The sequence below is a fragment of the Lepidochelys olivacea genome, assembly GCF_965140295.1.
Source record: "Lepidochelys olivacea isolate rLepOli2 genome assembly, chromosome: 1".
Lineage (NCBI taxonomy): Eukaryota > Metazoa > Chordata > Testudines > Cheloniidae > Lepidochelys > Lepidochelys olivacea.
This window is the reverse complement of record NC_140411.1, coordinates 211,803,186-211,818,521: the sequence shown is the minus strand read 5'-3', so window position 1 is coordinate 211,818,521 and position 15,336 is coordinate 211,803,186. Positions and strand designations below refer to the sequence as shown.

Genomic DNA, 15,336 nt, shown 5'->3' with positions numbered 1-15,336 from the left:
TCTGGTACTGTGGAGTCAAGTCCCAGGCATCCTGTCTAAGTAAGCTCTGACCAGTAAGAGTTGTATCTCATTTTTAAATTCTGAAACCCCCAAGAGGTAAAAAAGAGGGATGCACAGCACAAGAGACAAAAAAAAAAAAAAAAATGGATTTTTCTCTTGTTTGGTGCAGATGAGAGTAGGGAATAAGAAACCGGGACTCTGGGATTTTATCCCCACTTCTGCCAGTGTCTTGCTGTATGACTGAGGGCCTGGCTACACTTGCAGATGTAGAGCACTTTGAGTTAAATCAGCCTTCAGAGAGTGCAGTAGGGAAAGCGCTGCAGTCTGTCCACACTGACAGCTTCAAGCACACTGGCATGGCCACATTTGCGGCACTTGCAGCGGCATTGGGAGCGGTGCATTATGGGCAGCTATCCCAGCATGCAAGTGACTGCAGTGTGCTTTTCAAATGTGGGGGGGGGGTGAAGTGTGACAGGGAGTGTGTTGTGTGTATGTGGGGGGAGAGAGATGGGTTTTTGGGGGACTGAGAGCATGTCAGCATGCTGTCTTGTAAGATGAAACAGCAGCAGACCCCACCCCCCCACCCCCGGTCACACACAGCACTCCACACTAATGGTTGCTTTGTCTCGGAGCAGATAAGCAGCCAGCTGTTAGAAACGGAGCTTTCAAAGGGCATATCCGCATTCCTGCAGCGATTCAAAAACAATGACAAGAGCGGCCACTTGACTTAAGAGGATTATGGGACGTTTCCGGAGGCTGATCAGAGCGCAGTAATGCAACACCTCATTCACACTGGCGGCGCTCCAGCGAGGGCGCAGCAAACGTTTTTCCACTCGCCGAGGTGGAGTCCCAGCAGCGCTGTAGCCACGGAGTCAGAGCGCTCTGCGTGACTTGCCAGTGTGGATGGATAGCGAGCTAGTGCGCCGGGGGCTCCTTTATTGCGCTGTAACTCGCAAGTGTAGCCAAGCCCCAAGTAAATCTAATTTCCTTCTTCTTTAGTCTCTCTGGAACATCAGAGTACTATAGTCTTGTAAAATGCTTTGAACCCATTGGTTGAATTAGAGACTGTTATTATGCCTAATATTATAATATTATGTCTATTATGCAGTTGTGCAGCATTACAAATGGCTGCCTAATTGCCCAGTTTTGTAAGTGGCTGTTAAATTGTGTACCAGAACTGAAACTGTCATTTTTTAAAAAAAGTATGTATGGCAGAAATGTGGCATATGGCAGTATGTATGGCCTTATGGCAGAAAAATAAACTTCAAAATGCAAATTAACGCTAACCAGCACCAGAGCTGGTTGCAAAATAGGGTTGGTTTGTTTTTGTTAAAAGTGAAATTGTTTTCACTTCAAAATATTTTTTCAGAAGTGTTTCATGCTTTTGTCCAAAAAACATTACCAAAATGGTCACTGAGTTTTTGTTTCCTGCAAAGCAGGCTCTTGGTAAGTAAGCCATTTTGATAACTTTTTTTTTTATTGACCACTTTAATTTTTTTTTTTTTAAATTGCATTTGACAAACTGCATTCAAAGTATTTCAAACAGTTCTACCCAATACATTGATCTGTGTCTCAGTTAGGTGACAGCCTGAAATAGTATCTTTGAGGGAGGTATGAATTGCTCCCATCCATATCAGTGGGAAGCCATGTCAGTGGGTAGCAGCCATGTTAGTCTGTATTTGCAAAAAGAAAAGGAGTACTTGTGGCACCTTAGAGACTAGCCAATTTATTTGAGTATAAGCTCACGTGAGCTACAGCTCACTTCATCGGATGCATTCAGTGGAAAATACAGTGGGGAGATTTATATACACAGAGAACATGAAACAATGGGTGTTACCATACACACTGTAAGGAGAGTGATCAGGTAAGGTGAGCTATTACCAGCAGGAGAGCTGGGAGGCGGGGGAAGGGGAAACCTTTTGTAGTGATAATCAAGGTGGGCCATTTCCAGGAGTTAAAAGGAATGTCTGAGGAACGGTGGGGGTGGGGTGGGGGAATAAACATGGGGAAATAGTTTTATTTTGTGTAATGAAACCAATAGCAGGCACAGCATTTTCACAGAAGTGTGATTATTTTTAATTGAGTGAAAGCTGCTTTTTGGACTAATTATCTTTACCTCATTCACCTCAAATTGGCAGTTACTAAGAAATGAATACTGTGTCTCTGGGGAACTTGGAAAGTAGGTGTGGCTTAGCAGAAAAAGGGTGCTGTTTTATGGGATTGTCTACTAGTAGAGGTGAATTTGGTTTATACCACCCATCTAGCCATCAAGGACTACGTTCACAAAGAAACTTAGGTGCCACTGAAAACCCCTGCTAAGCTGCCACCTAACCCTGGAGTCACCTAAAAATCACTCAGAGCCTACATTTCTGCCGTTAGGTGCATCAGGGACTTGAAGTTTCTTCCTCTGGGCATGTATACGGCTGCCTCAGTCTTGGTGCCCAGGTGCCTAGCTCATGCTGAAGCCCCAGCAGGATCCTCAAACCAGGTGAAACTAGGCATTACCCTGCCTGTCTTGCCTGCATGGCCCAATCTGGTAGGTGTTTTCAGAGCACGCTGAACTGCACACAAACTGGGAGGGGAGGAGAGGCGAGCACTCACCTGAGAGGTGGGAGATGCATGTTCAAATCTCTTGTCAGGCAGAGGGGGTATTGAACAGATCTTTGAAAGTAGAATCTGAAGCTGTGCACTATGCAAACTTACAATTTTTTGCTGAGGTTGGTGGCAGGCCCTAAAGATCCTTTCCTTTCCTTTCCTTTCCTTTCCTTTGGAACTCAATCCAGAGAGCATGGGACTGTAGAAAGGGACAACTCTGGAACAGTTTTAAGTACTTCTATAAAATGAGCCATAATTGGCTGAACACTAAATACCCTACCCTTCCAGTTGGTGGTAAGAATGTGTGTGACGCATGCATTACAGCTCACGCTATTTTAGGGTATGTCTACCCTGCCCACGTTACAACCCAGCGGCAGCGCTGTGACGTGGGCAGCGTAGTCACGCTGCGTCGCCGGGGCGCCGCTCTCCCAGTGATAAAAAGTAACCACCGCGAATGAGGGGTGGCAGCTTTGTGCTCCTGGCAATAAAGCACCGTCTATTCTGGCACTTTTCAGCGCTAAAACTTTTGTCGCTTGGGGGTGTTTTTTCACACCCCCGAACGACTAAAGTTTTAGCGCTGAAAGTGGCAGGGTAGAGACAGCCTTAGATCTGAAAAGGTAAGAGTCAGGTCTGGCTCTTACTTAAGAAATCTCCATGATAAACCAGGAAAAGGTATTGAGTCTGAATCAATACTGAGTCAGCACCCCAACTTGAGTCTAGGTGGTGCCCTTGCCATTTTTCAGGGCTTGTCAGCACACAGACTGGTAACGAAATAACTAACCCAGTTGTAAGTTGTCTCTCTAGTTATTTTGGTGCCGAAGCATTATTTCAGTTGAGTGTTTTATTTCAAGTTAACTTAAATTGATTTCTATAGTTGCTTATCCCAGTGAACTCCGATGGTTAATTTCTTGTATGAGCCAGTTGTATGGGGTTTGAGTCCTCCAATTAGGAGAAATGGGAAGGTCATCTGAGCTTACTAGTTCTATTTACCAGATTTTAGCCACGCATGGTGCTGAATGTGAGTGTTGCAGGTGGTAGAATGTGCAGCTGAAGGGACTGACTGCTATCAAGTAGTCAAAATTATTTTGATCCAAAAACATTGAACTGATTGCAAACAGCATACAATAACTCTACAAAGCTTTTACAGACTGGTGTGACCCATAAATGTAATTTGCATTTCACCCTCCACTGTAATGCCGCACCCCTGGTGGGCAACATGGCATCTGTTGAGCAGCACAGTGATACAACACAACAGATGAGCTCAGAAAGTAAAGAACAGCTGTATCCAGTTAAAATGCCAAAGTAAATTTATTGACTGACAGAATGTAGTACGCCAGTGTTTTTCCCCTTGTGAAATGTGCCACAGGTGAGTGACCACAAATGGTTACGATCTAAATTTTGTCTCATCTGAAAGTGAGCACCTCTAGTGCTATGCCATCTCTTAGCACCAGGCTGCAAGTGTTGGAATACTGACCTGCAGGGAAGGTGACTAGGCCCAGGGATCTGCGAGAGTGGTAATGATCATTAATGCTGCAAGGTCAGTCGTCAGTCATAGTTTTGACGTGTGCACTGTAGAAAGGGAGAATTGCCAGTTCTGGCCCCAGCTTCTGTTGTGTTGAGGATGCTTATTACAAGGTACGACTCCCTTTTTATTTTGGTCTCCTAGGTATTTAATGAGCGCTGCAGAATTCACTACAAGCCTCCAAAGAGCCAGTGATGCAAGAGTGCTGCCCGTGAAGTTGTTCTACAATCATGAGAGCAAAGCTGAAGAGACATGGGGCAAGCTGAGAGAGACCGTTCCAGAACCAGGAGAACCCTGCCTCATTTTGTTTTCAGACTCATCTAGTTAAAATCTCACATTCAGCTGATTCTCCTAATTAAGAGAAACCAACTCCTATTTTGTACAAAATGTGAAAAACTAATACATTTTATAACTATTAAAAAAAATTTCAGATGGAATGGGATACTACCGCTTTCTTGAGTTCCCCAACCCACAGCAGCCCTAGAAGGGGAAGAGATAATAGAGAATTGCTCCCTCTGTTGTTGCACCAGGGAGATCTTCCTGTATTACTGCTTTCACCTTTAGCATGGTGGATAAATGTAGTCTACCCTTAAGTGTGACCTGACATGGTCAAAAAAATATAACTTTTATAGTTTGAACGAGTTTAGTGCTCAAGCAGTGCTCAAAGTAGGAGGCTAAAGGCTTTTCTCTTGAACCATTTACCACAGGTGATAGTTCAGTAGGGTTATACACAGACACTGCTTTGCCAGTACACTTCAGTCCTGACCTGCAGACCCTCTATATACCATTCCTCTCCTCCCCAACCTGGATCTATAATATCTACTAATGCAGCTCTGGGTTTCTTTTTGAGCAAACACTGCTAACTGGAATAGACTGCATGATGGCTTTGTGATGGAGACAGGAATGAGGCACCCAAATCCTTTTTCACCTGACATTTTAACAGTGATGACTGTGTTACGAATTTTAACAACTGATGAAAGTATTAATGCCAAACTCGCTTTCTGAAGCATCTTTGAAACCAGTTTGATGAGCATACCAGTGCGGTAGGAGTTGGTGAGAGAAGAACTGCATCTCTAGACTTTAAATGTGCTTATTTGTGATATCAGTGAAACTGGACATAGTGTTTCGTACCTAAACTTTTCTTGGAAGATGAGCATCCTGTATAAGCAGCTCAGAATAGGGGGTGTTGAGTGGCTTTCATTAACTCAGACACAATGTAACTCCCACAAGCTAGGCTATTAGGTATTCTGGGGTGGGTGTCCGTCTTCCCTGGTGGAGCTGTTCCACTTTTTATAAATTAAATATTCATTGAAAGCGAGAGTGACTTTATAACCTGGTGGCTCAACGGGTAGTGATCAACGGTTCAATGTCTAGTTGGCAGCTGGTATCAAGCGGAGTGCCCCAGGGGTTGGTGCTGGGGCTGGTTTTGTTCAACGTCTTTATTAATGATCTGGATGATGGGATTAATTTCACCCTCAGCAAGTTCGCAGATGACACTAAGATGGGGGGAGAGGTAGATATGCTGGAGGGTAGGGATAGGGTCCAGAGTGACCTAGACAAATTGGAGGATTGGGCCAAAAGAAATCTGATGAGGTTCAACAAGGACAAGTGCAGAGTCCTACACTTAGGAAGGAAGAATCCCATGTACCGCCACCGACTGGCTAAGCGGCAGTTCTGCAGAAAAGAACCTGGGGATTACAGTGGACAAGAAACTGGATATGAGTCAGCAGTGTGCCCTCGTTATTGGGCTGCACTAGTAGGAGCATTGCCAGCAGATCAAGGGAAGTGATTAATCCCCTCTATTCGACACTGGTGAGGCCACACCTGGAGTAATTGCGTCCAGTTTTGGTCCCCCCTCTACAGAAGGGATGTGGACAAATTTGAGAGAGTCCAGCGGAGGGCAACGAAAATGATTAGGGGGCTGGGGCACATATGGACTTATAAGAAGAGGCTGAGGGACCTGGGGTTATTTTTTCTGCAGAAGAGAAGAGTGAGGGGGGGATTTGATAGCAGCATTCAGCTGCCTGAAGGGGTGTTCCTTAGAGGATGGATCGAGGCTGTTCTCAGTGGTGGCAAGGAGCAATGGTCTCAAGTTGCAGTGGGGGAGGTCTAGGCTGGATATAGGAAACACTATTTCACTAGGAGGGTGGTGAAGCACTGGAATGGGTTACCTAGGGAGGCGGTGGAATCTCCTTCCTTAAAGGTTTTTAAGGCCTGGCTTGATAGAGCCTTGGCTGGGATGATTTAGTTGGTGTTGGTCCTACTTTGAGCAGGGGATTGGACTAGATGACCTCCTGAGGTCTCTTCCAACTCTAATATTCTATGATTCTGTAGCACTCACTGGGTTGGGGGAGACTTGGGTTCAAATCCCTGCTACAAGTCAGGGTAGTGGAGATTTAAATCTGGGTATTGAAGTTTGGTCCCCAGGTCCCTAGGCAGTCCTCAGACTGGACCACCACCCAAGTAGCTCACTGTGACCAGCAGAGCATGGGCTGGTAGAGCCTAGCTTACTGGAGGCACGGCCCATGAAGGTCTTTGTGGCAGAGTGCTGGGCAACTCTCTCTGAGCCAGCAGGCTGGTCACTGCAGCTCCAATTAAAGACCTCTTTAAGAAGAGCTGTGCCTAATCGGTAGGTGGAGGGGAGCTGGAAGGCTAATTAAGCCATTAGGCAGAGGATACAAAAGGGCACAGAAGGAAATAGGAGAAGAGAAGCAGACAGTGAGAGGGATTGCTCTTCCTTCCTTGCCTCAGGAGCTGAGGGCTCCCTATGACTGTAGGAGTATGGCTGTATAGTGTACAAGGGTGGTGGGAACCAACATTGTAAACAAATTCCACTGGGTTTTTTACCAGCATAAAGGTCTCTGAGCTGTTTGTGGACTCAAGCAGAGGCAGGAGTGAGTGGGCCCTGCCACACTCCTGATGGGAGGAGATGTTCAGCCTCTCTGATTGGCTTGAATCACTCTTTAAGCCCAAAGGAGACACAGGAAGTTATCTGGTTGCCTCCTTGAGGGTTTTCCAGGCAGACTTACCCTGGGCTGGGCTGGCAGGTGGGTGGAGAGTGGCTGTGCCCTGGAGATGGCAAAAGCAGGATGAATCACACAGAAGTTGCTGTAGAATGTGAGGGAGAAGAAGCTAGGAATGAAGAATGGATGCACATTAGACAACAAGAACAGACACATCTGAAGAAGCAGCAGGAACAAAGAGTAGGGTGGGAAACCACAATATTGGCAGTGCCAAATCGCTGAATAAGGAAGTAAAGATGGGGCGGGGGGGGGCAAACCATCCACAGCTGTGAAAATAACATGTAAAGCAAGGACTTTACATGTCAGGATAAAGCTAGGATATCAGTTGTTTTGGTCTAAACCATGTATTCCACCCCCTTTGAGATTTTAGGAGTGTCAAAAGTTTGGATATGTGACAAATATGTGAAGAGGTAAAACAAAATGTGGTAAATGTGGAGGGGAGCATTCATATGAAAACTGCAGAAAAAGCAGACCTAAACTGTATTGACTGTGATGATAACACAGTACAGTGTATGAAGGATACATGGTACCTAAACAGGCTAGGGATTTACGAAGAACAAGAATTATCAACAAGATATCTGGACTTACACAGAAGCTAAAAGCTGCTAAAAAGTATTTAAAGAGACAAGTGAGGAAGGGGAAAACCAATAAGAGAAGGTACCTTTACTACAACATAATGTCACAAAAGGTATGATATATAAGAGAAATAGAGAAAGATATATTTCTTGAAGAGAGAGAAATTTGTAGTATTTATGATAGAAGTAATAAACTGCACTTCACAAGCAGAAAAGAGAACAGAAAGAATAAAGATTGTAATTAGGGCTGTCAAGCGATTAAAAAAATGAATCTTGATTAATCGTGTGATTAAAAAAAATTAATTGCAGCTAATTGCACTGTTAATAGTAGAATACCATTTATTTATATAGAATCATAGAATATCAGGGTTGGAAGGGACCTCAGGAGGTCATCTAGTCCAACCCCCTGCTCAAAGCAGGACCGATCCCCGAATCGGGGATCGGTCCTGCTTTGAGCAGGGGGTTGGACTAGATGACCTCCTGAGGTCCCTTCCAACCCTGATATTCTATGATTCTATGAAATCATCCCAGCCAGGGCTTTGTCAAGCCTGACCTTAAAAATATCTAAGGAAGGAGATTCCACCATCTCCCTAGGTAACGCATTCCAGTGCTTCACCCCTTCCTAGTGAAAAAGTTTTTCCTAATATCCAACCTAAACCTCCCCCACTGCAACTTGAGACCATTACTCCTTGTTCTGTCATCAGCTACCACTGAAAACAGTCTAGATCCATCCTCTTTGGAACCCCCTTTCAGGTAGTTGAAAGCAGCTATCAAATCCCCACTCATTCTTCTCTTCCGCAGACTAAACAATCCCAGTTCCCTGAGCTTCTCCTCATAAATCATGTGTTCCAGTCCCCTAATCATTTTTGTTGCCCTCCGCTGGATGTTTTCCAATTTTTCCACATCCTTCTTGTAGTGTGGGGCCCAAAACTGGACACAGTACTCCAGATGAGGCCTCACCAATGTTGAATAGAGGGGAACGATCACGTCCCTTGATTTGCTGGCAATGCCCCTACGTATACACCCCCAAATGCCATTGGCCTTCTTGGCAACGACGGCACACTGTTGACTCATATCCAGCTTCTCGTCCACTGTAACCCCTAGGTCCTTTTCTGCAGAACTGCTGCCGAGCCATTCGGTCCCCAGTCTGTAGCGGTGCATGGGATTCTTCCATCTTAAGTGCAGGACTCTGCACTTGTCCTTGTTGAACCTCATCAGATTTCTTTTGGCCCAATCCTCTAATTTCTCTAGGTCCCTCTGTATCCTATCCCTACTCTCCAGCATATCTACCTCTCCTCCCAGTTTAGTGTCATCTGCAAACTTGCTGAGGGTGCAATCCACACCATCCTCCAGATCATTTATGAAGATATTGAACAAAACCGGACCCAGGACTGACCCTTGGGGCACTCCACTTGATACCGGCTGCCAACTAGACATGGAGCCATTGATCACTACCCATTGAGCCCGACAATCTAGCCAGCTTTCTATCCACCTTATAGTCCATTCATCCAGCCCATACTCCTTTAACTTGCTGGCAAAAATACTGTGGGAGTAGTCTGCCATGTGCTACCTTCGGTAATTCCATGTTGCATTACAGCCCATTTTCCATATACTGCGATGCATTTAGTAATCCTTTCCTTCAGAATTTATTCTGAAACCGTACATGCTATTAAGGTCAGGCTAAGAGGTCTGTAATTGCCTGGATAACTTTTTTCCCCTTTCTGAAATATAGGTTGGCTATTCTCTGCTCATAAAGTACTGATCCTAAATTGATAGATTTATTAAAAATTCTGGGTATTGGACCAGCGGTCTCATCTGCCAGTTCTTTCAGTATTCAGGGATGGAAATTATTCACCCTCCCAATTTGAGCAAATTAAGATCTAAGTCTTTCGCCTGCCATGTGGTAATCTTTGCTTCTCTACGCATTCCACCAGCCATCCTGCCTTCATGTCTGTGTTCTGTACTTTCATCTTTATTGAAAATTGAGGCAAATTATTCATTTAGTTTTAGGGCAATACTTAGATTATCTTTTATCTCTACCCCAGCCATACTGCATAGTGGCCCTTCCTCATCCTTCATTTCCTCTTTTTATTGTATAACTACAAACTAGAGAGATAAAAGTTTAACCGGTTAACCAATAAGCATCGGTCTTATTAGTTTCGGTTAACGATTAAACTCCGCTGCCGCATAGGGCAGCAGAACCCTACGTAAAATGTGCAGCACCCCCCGCACCCGTAGTTCCCTGTTTATGTGAACTCCTTAATGGTTAACCATTTAATGGATAGAATTTTAATAGGTTACACAGTTACTATTTATAAACCCTGTTTACATCCCTACTACAAACCTCTTACTGTTAATTTCCTTTGCAAGGTCTAGCTCAGCTTGATTTTAACAATTCTAAATTTATTCCTACGTTTTTCTGACCTCCAAGGCATATAGTTGTCTTTGATTGCTCCCTTTTTCCTTTCCCTGTATGTTCTGTGTTTATTCCTAATATTCTTTTTGCGGTGGTAATTCAAGTTAGGTGTGGAGCTCTTTCTTACAAGTGTATTCCCTTACATGGGTTTGTAAATTCCCAGATAGATTTTGTACCTTTTGACTTAAAGAAATTCCAAGTGTTCTGAGTGCTAGTCCTTGAGCACTTCGGTCCCATTGACTTCTTGAATTAATTCCCTTAATTACCCTTTTGAAACCAAAAATCCTAGTAGCCAACCTTGTTTAGATTCATTCCACTTAATTTAAACTGAACCAGTTTGTGATCACTCAGTCCAAGGTTATTTCCTATGACCAGCTCTTATATAATATCCTCACTATTTAACAAAACCAAGTCTAAAATTGAATGACTTTTTGTTGGTTCAGTGACCATTTAGTGAAGAAATCTGTTGTTCTCTATGATGTCCAGATACACAGGTATAACTGGGCTGTATCATTATGAGTAGCATTTATTCTCCAGTATAAGGACACGTTAAAAGTATAACTCTTTTTGAGGTGCGTCCCTTGGAATTTTCTTTCAACTGAATGGGTCCTCTGGTCTATATGGTTGGTGATTTAGTGCACGGCAGGCTAGTGCACTGTAGATTTACAGCCTGGCTTGCTGTAAACTAAATCACATAGACAAGTCCTGTTTCACAGATAAGGCTACTCAGTAGTTTATCAAGCTTTGCAGGTGTACAGTATGGTGTAGATGGAGGATAGTAATAGATATAGGTACTCAAACTGTAAGCACAAACCTAGAAACTCTTTACTGATAAAGACTACAGGTGTGTACCTCATATTGAATAAAATGTTTAACTGTCTTAACTCTCTTAACCGTAGTTCCTTGAGATGATTGCCTGTATGAATTCATACTTTAGACAATTCCCTCAATTTTCGAGCTAGCATTGTCATTTGTGGCTGTACATTTGTACTCACAGCCTTATGTTTGAGCCCAATGGTATCAAAGGGAATGAAAGTGCAAATTTGTCACTCATTTCCTTCTGAAAAATACAATGCACAGCCTGAATAGTCCCTCAAAAACTCTGTGGCCTTGCCTAGGTTAGTATTTCAAATAGGGCTGTCAAGCGATTAAAAAAATTAATTGCGTGATTAATCTCAGTTAAACAATAGAATACCAATTGAAATTTATTAAATATTTTGGATGTTTTTCTACATTTTCAAATATATTGATTTCAATTACAAACAGAATCCAAAGTGTTCAGTGCTCACTTTATTTTTATTTTTTATTACAAATATTTGCACTTTAAAAAACAAGAGAATTCTACAGAAAAATACTATGTACAAAAACCCCCTGCATTCAAAAACAAAACAATGTAAAACTGTGGAGCCTACAATTCCACTCAGAACTAAGACAAACAAGTTTGTTTACATTTACGGGAGATAATGGTGCCTGCTTCTTGTTTACAGTGTTACCTGAAAGTAAGAACAGGCATTCGCATGGCACTGTTGTAGCTGGTGTCGCAAGATATTTACGTGCCAGATGCGCTAAAGGTTCATATGCCCCTTCATGCTTCGACCACCATTCCAGAGGGTGTGCACCCATGCTGATGAAGGGTTCTGCTCGATAACAATCCAGAGCAATCCCGACCGACGCATGTTCATTTTCATCATCTGAGTCATATGCCACCAGCAGAAGGTTGTTTTTCGTTTGTTTGGTGGTTCGGATTCTGTAGTTTCTGCATTGGAGTGTTGATTTTTTAAGACTTCTGAAAGCATTCTTCCACACCCCATCCTGCTAATTAGAGATGTAAAGGGTCCATGTATTATATGTGGAGATTTGAATAGCCATAATGAATTATGGGGAAGTGGGAAATCTGATCACAATGGCAAATGTTTGGAAAAGTTTATTGATGAGCACCATCTGATAATACTAAGTAATGGAACACCAGTTAGGTTTAACTCAGTTACTGTTTCCTTTTCCTGTTTGGAGCTGGGAATTGCAACAAGTATAGCTAGTAAATGTAGCTGGGAAATTTACAAGGAAGAGGGAATGGGAAGTGGTTGTTTCCCTGTACTTAGTATGAACCAAGGAAAGGATGATATTGAAGACACGACTAGAGGAACTCCTACTGGGAATTCTAAAAGGGCTGATTGGAAGCTCTTGTGGAGTAAGTGTGACGAGTGCTTGAGCAACACATGTATAAGTCATGAACACAGATGGTGTACTACAAACAAATATAGGGGTAGGATTAATCTACGTGGAATCACAGACTTGTTGGGGTGGAAGAGATCTCGAGAAGTCATCAAGTCCAGTCCCTGCATTGAGGCAAGACCAAGTAAATCTAGACCATCCCTGACAAATGCTTGTCCGCTCTGTTTTTGAAAACCTCCAGTGAATGGGGATTCCACAGCTTCCCTTGGAAGCCTATTCCAGAGTTTAACTATCTTTCTATTTAGAAAGTTTTTTTCATATATCTAACCTCAATCTCCCCTGCTGCAGATTAAATTCATTACTTCCTGTTCTGCCTTCAGTGGACATGGAGAACAATTGATCACCGTCTTCTTTATAACAGCCCTTAACATATTTGAAGACTGTTATCAGTCTTGCTGGGAGCTGGAGGGGGCACCACTCACTTGGGGGGCAGGAGGATGGAATGTAACAGCAGTGACCCCAGCCCCAGGGAAGGTAGAGACTTGTATTCATTTAGGTGGAATAAAGAAGCCCAAAGAGTCAAAGGTGTTAACATGACCCTAAACCTGTCCAGCATTAAACAGTTTTAAACAAGGCTCAGGGTTTGTTATATAGAGAGATTTCAGCCTTCTTAGTACCATGGCAAACACATTTAGGAAACTCATGACAATTTATTAATTGAAACATAAGAAAGGAAAGAAATCAAAGCAAGGCAAAACCCAATGAAATTGAGTTATGCAACACAAACTTAGTCAAAACCCATCAAAGTCTTTTTAGAAAGGTTGACTATTAGTATCTTATTGTGCCAAACAGCTTTCCTTGGTGGGGAAGAAAGGATTAGTTCTGTGTTTCAGCTTGAGCTGGGAATCATAGTCACTTTCCTGCTTTTGACAAAACAGACCCATAAAGAGGGAAAAAAGATTGGATAGTAAAAGATGGGGGAAATGCAGCTTTTATTGACATTGTTGGGATACAGGGCAGCTAGTCAGTCTCAGACAGATGTTTTGCATTAGCAGGTTGGCTACAACATCTGTTGCGCCGGATTCTGGTTCACCGCCCCGGTCAGGGATGTCATGCTGCAGAACTCTTTCTGCCCACAGTGCTCATGTGCTGTTTGCAAATGTTAACACCTTCTCTTTGCTAGGGCAAAAACTGGGTTTAGGTCGGGAATAACAAACAGGAGCTGCCTACACTCAAAACACTGAGTATACGCCACACAAACAGCCCAGACTTGCTAAATATCACTACTCCTTCACCCTTGCGCTGAAGATTCCTTCTGTGATGGTGCCTTCCCTTACCATCCCTAAGCCCTGGAGACCACTGTCATGCAGGCCACCAGACTGCTGAAAATCCCCCCGGCAAGAAGACATCCTTGTCTGTGCTGTTCAACATATTTATTAATGATCTGGAAAAGGGAGTAAACAGAGAAGTGGCAAAGTTTGCAGATAATACAAAAATGTTCAAGATAGCTAAGCCCAAAACTGACTGCGAAGAGCTACAAAGGGATCTCACAAAACTGGGTGATTGGGCAACAATATGGCAGATGAAATTCAGCATTGATAAGTGCAAAGTAGTGCCCATTGGAAAACATAATCTGAACTACACATATGTAATGATGGGGTCTAAATTAGCTATTACAACTCAAGAGAGGTCTTGGCGTCACCATGGATAGTTCTCTGAAAACTTCACCTCAGTGTGCCAGCTGTGGACAAAATGACTAACAGAATGTTAGGAATTATTAGGAAAGGGATAGATAGAAAATATCACAATGTCACTATATAAAATCCATGCTGTACCCATACCTTGCATACTGTGTCCAGTTCTGATTGCCCCATCTCAAAAAGGATATGGTGGAACGGGCAAAGATTCAGAGGAGGACAACAAAGATCTCAAGGATATGGAGTGACTTACATATGAGGAGAGACTAAAAAGATTAGAACTGTTCATCTTAGGAAAGAGATGACTGAGGGGGGATATGATAAAGGTCTGTAAAATCACAGGTAAGTATGACTGGTTTCCAGCTATACACTTGTAAGTGTTCAGTGGCGCCTGGAGCCTTGGCATGAGCTTGTGCCTAAGCCTGCCAACATCACAACCACCACCTTTTACCATCTTTTACAAAGATATAAAGCACTGGTTTTTACCTCTGGTAGACTGAATGATATGAGACCTTGAAATTGTAACATTATCTGTGGAAAAATACCTAAAATTTAAAACAAATTTTAAAGCGTAAAAACAAAACAAAACAAAACAAAAAAAACCAACCCACCCTAGAGTGACTCATATTAAATGAGGACATTGATATAATAGGCATCACAGAAACTTGGTGGAATTAGGATAACCAATGGGACACAGTAACACCAGGATACAAAACGGGGGAGGGATAGCTCAGTGGTTTGAGCATTGGCCTGCTAAACCCAGGGTTGTGAGTTCAATCCTTGAGGGGGCTATTTAGGGATCTGGGGCAAAAATTGGGGATTGGTCCTGCTTTGAGCAAGGGGTTGGACTAGATGACCTCCTGAGGTCCCTTCCAACCCTGATCTTCTATGATTCTATGATATTGGAAGGACAGAACAGGTCATGCTGGTGGGGGAGTAGCACTATATGTGAAAGGAAGTGTAGAGTCAAATGAAGTAAAAATCTTAAATGAACCAAACTGTTCTGTTTGAATCTGTAGGGATAGTAATTTCATGCTTGAATAATACGAATATAGTAGTAGGGATATCCTACCGATCACCTGACCAGGATGCAGAGTAACAGCCGTGTTAGTCTGTATTCGCAAAAAGAAAAGGAGTACTTGTGGCACCTTAGAGACTAACCAATTTATTAGAGCATAAGCTTTCGTGAGCTACAGCTCACTTCCTCAGATGCATATCGTGGAAACCAGTCGGAGAACACTTCAATCTCTCTGGTCATGCAATCACAGACATGAAGGTCGCTATCTTAAAACAAAAAAACTTCAAATCCAGACTCCAGCGAGAAACTGCTGAATTG

The 15,336-nt window shown here is 43.1% G+C and overlaps 1 protein-coding gene across 6 annotated transcripts in view; it reads left to right on the top strand.

The window, feature by feature from the left end:
• Nucleotides 1-15,336, top strand: part of MIX23 (mitochondrial matrix import factor 23) — a 61,918-nt gene that overhangs the window by 31,368 nt on the left and 15,214 nt on the right. For 2 of the 6 annotated variants that reach the window (XM_084626559.1, XM_084626558.1), the window contains one exon: nucleotides 4,262-4,554. The exons of 3 other annotated variants lie outside the window; for them this stretch is intronic. In XM_084626559.1, coding sequence (XP_084482685.1) covers nucleotides 4,262-4,312 — 51 coding nt within the window. In that variant the 3' untranslated portion in view covers nucleotides 4,313-4,554. Of the gene's footprint in view, nucleotides 1-2,379; nucleotides 2,537-4,261; nucleotides 4,555-15,336 lie in introns of those variants that run through there. One more of the 6 variants, XR_014711359.1, reaches the window with a different exon arrangement.